The sequence below is a fragment of the Gekko japonicus genome, unplaced genomic scaffold (genome assembly GCF_001447785.1).
Source record: "Gekko japonicus isolate JY-2015 unplaced genomic scaffold, Gekko_japonicus_V1.1 scaffold3488, whole genome shotgun sequence".
In the NCBI taxonomy this organism is placed as follows: domain Eukaryota; kingdom Metazoa; phylum Chordata; class Lepidosauria; order Squamata; family Gekkonidae; genus Gekko; species Gekko japonicus.
The window spans coordinates 121400-130296 of NW_015166533.1; the positions used below are offsets into that span (position 1 = coordinate 121400).

The 8897-nt window shown below is 48.0% G+C and overlaps 1 protein-coding gene across 1 annotated transcript in view; it reads left to right on the top strand.

The window, feature by feature from the left end:
* The window catches only part of COL20A1 (collagen, type XX, alpha 1), a gene marked incomplete at its 3' end in the record, with an annotated part of 132884 nt that overhangs the window by 118143 nt on the left and 5844 nt on the right, over nucleotides 1–8897 (top strand). The window contains exons 22-23 of the mRNA XM_015412296.1: nucleotides 4063–4205; nucleotides 6631–6740. Coding sequence (XP_015267782.1) covers nucleotides 4063–4205; nucleotides 6631–6740 — 253 coding nt within the window. The remainder of the gene's footprint in view (nucleotides 1–4062; nucleotides 4206–6630; nucleotides 6741–8897) is intronic.

Consider the following 8897-nt stretch of genomic DNA (forward strand, 5'->3'; position numbering starts at 1 on the left):
ATTAGCATAACAGGCCACACCCAACAGCAGAAACTCTTTAGGATTGGCTACATTAGGGGTGTGTGGCCTAACATGCAAAGGAGTTCCTGCTACAAAAAAAGGCCCTGGGTTTTTACAACAAACAAGGTAAACAGAATAAGAAGCAAAAGGTGGGTGTGGCTGGATGACCACACTTCTGGTAACATGGGGGTGCGGCCTAATATGCTAATGAGTGTCTGCTGTTGGGTGTGGCCTATTATGCTAATGAGTTCCTGCTTGGCTTTTTCTACAAAAACCCTGGTCAGAGAGTTCCACCAAGTCAGAGCCAGGGCCGAGAAGGGGCATGGTCAAGGGCTGGGTGTTGGCATTAAACTTTCTGGGTGATGTTGGGCCAGCCGCAGTGCAATCTTAAGCAGAGTTAGAGCTCTTCTGCATTCTCATTTGCATCACTTTTGTCTCCCTGTTGCCTTTCCCCCCTGCATGTGTTTTACACCTTCTAGTGGTTGATCCGATATTACATCTCGTTATGTCCAGCATCTTTCCTGGCAGCTTTAAAGGGCAGGGAATTTGCCGGACATACAGCGATATAATATTGAGTCGACCACTAGAGAAGCAAAACGTGGACAGAAAAGGAGAAGAAGAAGAAGAAACAAGATGCAATAGGGTGTGGGACGCACCAGAGATGAAAAAGAGAGCGCTGAAGAGTCCTTATACCTGCTTAAGCTTATGGTTTTACAAGGGCAAGACTCCACTTAGGAATGCCAAATCACTCACTCTCAGCCTAACCCGCCTCACAGGGTTGTTGTGAGGACAAAAATGAAGGAGAAGAGAACAATCTATGTCTCCCCAAGCCTCTTGGATAAAAACACGTTCAGGACATAAAGGTAAGCACTGGTGCTTTGAACTGTGCTGGTAAACAACCGGTTAAACGGCAGTGAGGGCAAACGAGGGCAAAGGGAGTGAAGGCCAGGCAGGATAAATATAGCCAAGAACAAAAGAAGCCAAGAACGGAAGAAGCGGCCAGGGAACACAAGAACCCCCAACAACTTTAAAACAATGCAAATGCTCAGTGAGGTGAGTGTTGTGCGGTAATTGGTTCAGCAATGTCAAATAACACTAACTTCAAAGCAAACGTTGAAACTTGAGAATACAACGTTGCTGTGCCATGAAAAAAAAATCCAAGAATGTATCTCATGTGCTTTGAACCCTGTCATGTGCTATAAAACAATATAAGTATTATTAATTATTATTATTATTTTTGCTCTAAAGAGCAGCAGAAATTATCTCTTCTGCTGAGAAAGACGAGGGGGCGTGGGGGGGGGGGAGCCCCCCTGGTGGTGGTCTGAGAACATTTCCAAGCATCCCTGAACATGAAATCTGTGGAAGTTAATTGAGTTGGTTTCGTCTCCATCCAGAAACTGGACTGGGAAACGCCTCGGGTGAGATCTGAATGTACCACTGACTGATAGGGCAGAGTTAGCTGGGGTACTGAGATGTTTCACGGGATGGGTCTGATTTTCTTCTCCTTTGTTTTGGGGAGTGCACATTTCCCAGCTCAGCATGTATGCTTTTGCTCGTGATAGGGATGCCAGCTTCCAGGTGGGACCTGGGGAATCCCCCAGAATTTCAGCTCATCTCCAAACTACAGAGATCAGTTTCCCCTGGAGAAAAGGGGTGCTTTGGAGGGTGGACTCCAGGACATTGGACTCCACTGAGGTCCCTGTCCTCTATTGGGTGTTGTAAATAAGAAGCAGGAGACTGACCAGTTATGAAGGTGCACAGAGAGTTTATAGAGTTATAAAGGTGAATATATACAGAGATATTTAAAGCTATTGAACAGCATGTCGTGCCTTAGTCTATGAGAACTGAGTCCCCCATCCAGCTTACGAAGCTGATAGCTATTATGCTAAACCCCAGCCAATCTCTAACAGGGTGATGCAATCACTAGCTCTAATCACTCTGACATATATCTCAATATCCTCCCCAAACCCCACCCTCCCCAGGAACCTTACCTAAATCTTAGGGATACCAGCCTCCAGGTGGCACCTGAGGATCCCCCAGAACTTCGGCTCATCTCCAGACTACAGAGATCAGTTTCCCCTGGAGAAAAGGGGTGCTTTGGAGGGTGGACTCTAGGACATTGGACTCCACTGAGGTCCTTGTCCTCCTCAAGCCCCACCCTCCCCTGGAACCTTACCTAAATCTTGGGGATACCAGCTTCCAGGTGGCACCTGAGGATCCCCCAGAATTTGAGCTCGTCTCCCAACTGCAGAGAACAGTTTCCTCGGAGAAAATGGATCATTTGGAGGGTGGACTCTATGACATTGTGCCCCACTGAGGTCCATGTCCTCCCCCGGCACCATCCCCAAATCCCCAGGAGTTTCCCAACCTGGATCTTACAATCCTGGGTTGTCCATATTTTCTCATGATGGAAAAAAAAATTATACTGATCTGCACATGAAGGATAATGTTATGCAGGGCTCTTTTTGTAGAAAAAGCCCAGCAGGAACTTATTAGCATAATAGGCCACACCCAACAGCAGAAACTCATTAGCATATTAGGCCACACCCCTGACAGCACCGCTCATTAGCACATTAGGCCGCACCCACACGTTACCAGAAGTCTGGTCATCCAGCCACACCCACCTTTCCCTTCTTATTCTGTTTACCTTGTTTGTTGTCAAAACCCAGGGCTTTTTTTTTTTGTAGCAGGAACTCCTTTGCATGTTAGGCCACACACCCTTAATGTAGCCAATCCGAATGAGTGTCTGCTGTTGGGTGTGGCCTATTATGCTAATGAGTTCCTGCTGGGCGTGGCCAACTCGGGAGCCAGCCGGAACTCCGTTCCTGTGCGTTCCTGCCCAAAAAGAGCCCTGAATGGATTTGCACATGTGGGATATTTGTCCGTTTGGCGTAGCGACACTGCAGTGAATAACACCTGCAGTTTTTACTATGGCCAGACAAGGATTTGAACCCTTGGCGTAGTTCATAGCCATGGGACTACTATGCTTCCCAGGTGGCTGTGAGAAAGCCACAAAGAGATATGCAAGTGATAACCGTCTCTGGTCCACGGCAACCCGTGTGGCCTCTCGAGAGTTCAATCGGTCTCATTAAACCCATGACTTTGGACCCTGTTTTCCACCCGCCTCCTAATCAGGGCTTTACAACAGCCCGGCATGTCTTCCGTCAGCCTCTTTTATTGACTACAGTTTTGCGAAGCAAGACAGACTGGATTACCCAGAAACAGCTGTAGCTCCCTTTTTAAGTTTAATTACCGCAGCGGAGGGATAATTTTAATCTTGTTTAAAGAAGCAAAGCCGCTTAACGCCAACTTGTGAGATTCCACAGAGTCTCCAAATATTCAGCACCACGGTACATTCGTGTTGCTCGTATTTCAGAAGACCATTGGGGGTGGGGGTTCACCCTCTCAAGGATAGTGTGTCCCTTGAGAGGGAAGGCAGAAAGCGAAAGTGCTTGTGATGGAAACAATACCACCTAGGGTTGCCAAATGTTTTTTGGCCGGGAGTGGGGGGCTCCTGGCCGGCGTCCTAGATGTGCGCGTGCGCGCCGCGTGCGCATCACCCAAAAGTGACGTCGCACGCTGGGGGCGGGGCCACACCATTTGAGGGGAAAACTCTTAAGAACATAAGAACATAAGAGACGCCAATGTTGGATCAGGCCAAAGGCCCATCTAGTCCAACACTCTGTCACACAGTGGCCAAAAATACCAGGTGCCATCAGGAGGTCCACCAGTGGGGCCAGGACATTAGAAGGTCCTCGTGGAATTATCTAAAACAGGGGTGTCCAACTCATTTGTTATGAAGGGCCAGATTCGACATCAATTGGACTTTGTCGGGCCGGGCCATGTGTGTCATAAAATGTAATGCCAGGTAGCGGAGATATAAACTTGATAAAGGACACAAACACAAAGGTGTTTGTTTTTTTTAACTTAAAATAAAAACATGTGCACCTGGGTTAGCGCATCACCTGGTTTGTTGCTGCCACTATCATCAGCTGTTAACTCTAGGACCTCATCACAACACGGTTGACTTAGGCATCCTCTGCATGCCATTTGTGTCCACAGTGAAGTGTTTCCTTCTGGGATCCCAAGCGAATACACCATCACTTTCCTGCTCCGACTTCTGCCAGAGAGCCCCAGGGAATCCTTTGCCGTGTGGCAGGTGACGGATGAAGACTTCCAGCCGCTTCTTGGCATTGTACTTGACCGTAAGTGGGCGTGTCCTCCACAGGGAGCCACTGTTCACTAGCAGACCCCTGTCGCGTGATTTAGCTTGCCCTGTAGCTCTGAATTCCCTCCGCGAAAGAGTCGCTCTTGACACATGAAGCCAGGCAAGCATAGATGCTTACCCTCATCCAGTGAATGCACAGTGTAAGGCTCTAGATAGATTCAGGTGGGTAGCCATGTTGGCCTGAAGCAGCGGAACAAAGCCGGAGTCTGTTGGCACCTTTAAGACGAACACAGTTTTATTCAAGGCATAAGCTTTTGTGTACAAGCACACGTCTTCAGATACAGGCTACCTTGGAGGTCCTGGCCTTGAGTCTCCTACCTAGCAGCCTAGATTTTTTTCCCCTCCAGGACCTCACAACTGCATTTCCCCACATCGTTGGTGCCAACATGTACCATGACCGCTGGCTCCTCCCCAGCACTGTCTACCAGCCTATCTAGAACATGCCTATCTGGTCCCACTGATGAACCTGATGGCACCTTCTGTTTTTGGCCACTGTGCGACGAGAATGTTGGACTGGATAGGCCACTGGCCTGATCCGACGTTGGCTCCTCTTATGTTCTTACAGTGAAACAGAATCCAGTGGTTGAGGACATTCTGTTTCACTGCATCTGAAGAAGTGTGCTTGCGCACGAAAGCTTATGCCTTGCATAAAACGTGGCTGGTCTTAAAGAGAAGAGAAGAAGAGAAGAAGAAGAGATTGGATTTATCCCCCGCCCTTCACTTGGAGTCTCAGAGCGGCTTACAAACTCCTTTCCCTTCCCCTCCCCACAACAGACACCCTGTGAGGTGGGTGGGGCTGAGAGAACTCTGACACAAACTGCTCTTTTTCAAGGACAGCTGTGCCAGAGCTTGTGACTGACCCAAGGTCACATGAGCAGGTGCAAGTGGAGGAGTGGGGAATCAAACCCGGTTCTCCCAGATTAGAGTCCGCGCACGCAACCACTACACCAAACTGGCTCCCTGGACTCAGGCCTTGTAATTCTCAAGGACAGTGATCCCCATTGTGGCAGCCATGGGCACCATAGCGCACGTTGATACGTTTCCTGGTGCCCACTTGCTTCTTCCCCGGAATACCAGTCCTGGCTTTCCTCCCCCTCACTATCCCAGAAGGCACTTGGGAAAACCCTGGGAGGTGTCACCTTTGGATCTGCAGGGAGTACTTCATGTAGCTGGCACCATCATTGACTTCGGAACCCCTCAGCATTTTGGGGCCCGTTTTCCGATTTGTGACAGTGCCTCCTACCCTTGTCCTAACCTGGATGGCCCAGCCTACCCAGCTCTCAACAGATCTCAGAAGTTAAGCGGAGTCAGCCCTGGTTGGTACTTGGATGGGAGACCACCAAGAAAGTCTCGGGCTGCTATGCAGAGGCAGGCAATGGCAAACCACCTCTGTTTGTCTCTCACCTTGCAAACCCTACAGGGTCTCCATAAGCCAGTTGCGACTTGACAGCACTGTCCTCCACCATCCTCTTCCAATGGCCATTGGAATGACCCAATGACAGTTCTAGGGGAACCCCAAAACCTTGGAGTTGGCACAGAGGGCCATCTTTAGGTATTTTGAAACAAAACAGTAGACTAGACGTATGACCTGAGCTAGATAGCCTAGACTGGTCTGATCTCATCAGACCTCAGAAGCTAAGCAGGGTCAGCCCAGTAAGTTTGGACGAACACTAGTCAGGGATGCTCTAGGGCAGTGGTGGCGAACCTACCGCAGGGGTGCCAGAGGCGGCACTCAGAGCCCTCTCTGTGGGCACGCGTGCCATTGCCCCAGCCAGGCCCAGACCATCATTCAAGTGTTGAATTCTCTGCCAAATAATTTTAAGTAAACGAAAGCATTTGGGATTGCTCTCCTTACTTTGTTTGGATCATCTTAAGTTAATGTATGGGTTGTTTTTTCTAAAGTAAAACCTCAGTATTCAGGTTAAATTGCTGTGTTGGCACTTTGCGATAAATAAGTGGGTTTTGGGTCGCAGTTTGGGCACTCAGTCTCTAAAAGGTTCGCCATCACTGCTCTAGGCTGATCCTGCATTGAACAGGGGGCTGGACTAGATGGCCTGTATGGCCCCTTCCAGCTCCAGGTTTTCCCCAACCCCCTGCTAGCTACCCTGTTAGGACTGCCAAAATGGAGGTTAGGAAGCACATGGAAAGCCACAGTATGTGGCTTGAATATGGTTGGGTGCGTCCCACGAAAACCATGTTTCCTGCACAGCGCTTTGTGAGACGCTCTTTGAGTTTCCAGTTCTTGCCAAGCCTTTTCCCTTTGAAATATTATTTTCTGGCACTCCGCTCTGCTCCCGTTCGATAGGCCACCGTTGGCGAAGGAATCAATCGCGCCTGTTTAATTTCCCCTCGAACAAGGTGATTTCATTAAAGTTGCTCCTGTTTTCTGTCCCCGCCTCTAGCCAACAAGAAATCCTTGACCTACTTCAGGCGTGACTCCGATGCTGATGTAGAAGAAGCCGCCTTTGACCAACCGGATGTGAAGAAGGTTTTCCACGGGAGCTTCCATAAGGTTCTTATCGAAAAGGACGAGACGTTCATCGGAATGATGACGCCCGTGCTTTTGCTCAGCGACGAGTCCAAAAATATCCCAAAGACATTTGCTAACTTTTCTGGGTTTGTGCATGTGCCGAAATACTAATGGATGGTGTGTGGGTGTGTGCGGGGGAAATCATCACGCTAAACCACTTCCTGTTTGCATCCTTTAATCTATTTAAATGTATGCGTGAGCATAGCCAAGGAATTGTGTGGCGAGGAAGCAGAAAATCTGCAAACAGAGAACTTTAATCCTTTTACTAGAGGATTAATAACGATCTACCTAATTGCACTGTCGTCATTAATTGGGCCTGTGGAGCTGCCGTTTCCAGTGCCAGACCTTCTAGCCATGGACGGTGACAGACAGATGCATTATGAAGTCTCTGGCAGAAAACTTTCCCAGCCTTCCTACCTAATTTTTTTTAACAAAAACTGGAGATGCCAGAGAATGAACTGAGCTGTGGCATTCCCAGTATGCTACACTGTGCATAAATCTAGCAATTTAATTTGAATGCAATTTCTCACCCCCGTTCTCTTACGAAGAAATCTGAATGGCTTTCCAGGACTTGGTTTTGAACTGTGCGATGTGTTGATACTCTGGGGAAATCGGAGCCGAGCTGTTAGGGTTGCCAGCTCTGGCTTGAGAAATTCCTGGAGATTTTGGGGGTGGAGCCTGGGGAGGGCGGTGTAGGCGTCGAAGCTGAAACAAACGTTCGTGAACATTGGAATGCTGAAAAGCTTTCACATTCTCACATTCTGGCCCTTTGCCTGTTTGGTGCAGTGGTTAAGAGCATGGACTCTAATCTGGGAGGACAGGGTTTGAGTCTCCACTCCTCCACGTGCAGCTGCTGGTGTGACCTTGGGTCAGACACAAGTTCTCTCAGAGCTGTTCTTCTTTTTACAACCCCTGAAGGGATATTTTTATTGCATTTTCTATAAACTACCAAGAAATAATGGAGGGCATCTGCAAACTGCAGGTGAAAGGAAAGAAAAGCCTCTAAAAACCCAAGAGGTGGTGGCCATTACAAAGCATATAAACATTTGCTAAATTATTAGAGAGATTATTAGTTACATTGAGTGCGATCAATATACCTCACAGGGTGTCTGTTGTGGGGAGGGGAAGGGAAAGGAGTTTGTAAGCCGCTCTGAGACACCTTTGGGTAGTGAAGGGCGGGGTATAAATCCAATCTCTTCTTCTTCTATATGTATGCTTATGTTATCAAAACCAGTAAAAATAGCTGTTCAAGAAATACCACAAAAGAACCGCTAATAATAATCCACTTAAGGCTAACTTCTCAGAGCTGTTCTCTCAAGAGAAGTCCTCAAAAGAACTCTCTCAGCCCCATCTGCTTCATAGGGCATCTGTTGTGGGGAGGGGAAGGGAGAGGAGATTGTAAGCTGCTCGGAGGCTCCTTCAGATAGTAAAGGGCAGGGTATAAATCCAATCTCTTCTTCTTCTTAAATTTCAGATGCAAACTTTCTGGGTTGGAACTTTCGCTCAGAAAGAATCCCCTTCCAAAATCGGGACACCTTGGTTATTTTTTAAAATGATTATTTCAACAGGCAGCAAGTAGGTATTTTCATAGGCCAGCGTTTTCTGGACAACCTCATCCGGGGCTCCCTGCTGAGAAGATCAAAGAAGTTCTCCACCGCCGTTCTCTCCCTCTGAACCTCTTGCTGACTGAGAATATCTGACATGCTCCTTATGCATGCTTCATTCTAACACTCTGCATTTTAAACACCGGAGTTGGATAGCCATCAGAAGATACTGAGTATTCTGTAAATGTTTAAACATTTGGGGAAACCGATTCTACTCCGGTATTCTGCGATACGCCCTGCGCACTGGCCTAAAGGCCAGGCCCGTAGCCAGCATTTTTTTTTCTATGTTGGGGGCAATGTTCCTTCTAAGCTATGTAGCCCTGTGAGCAAAAATTCTACTTTGTGAGCTACTGGCATTAATGTTGTGAGCAGGAGATTTGGCTGCTGCATAAATTAGTTTGCTCTGGAGCCATTCTTCCTGAGCGAAGACAAACATGTGTGAGCCAGAGGCTAAAAAACTGTGAGCTTAGCTCACACCAACTCAGCTTAGAGGGAACAGTGGTTGGGGGGCATTTAAATTTCTTAGGGGGCACTG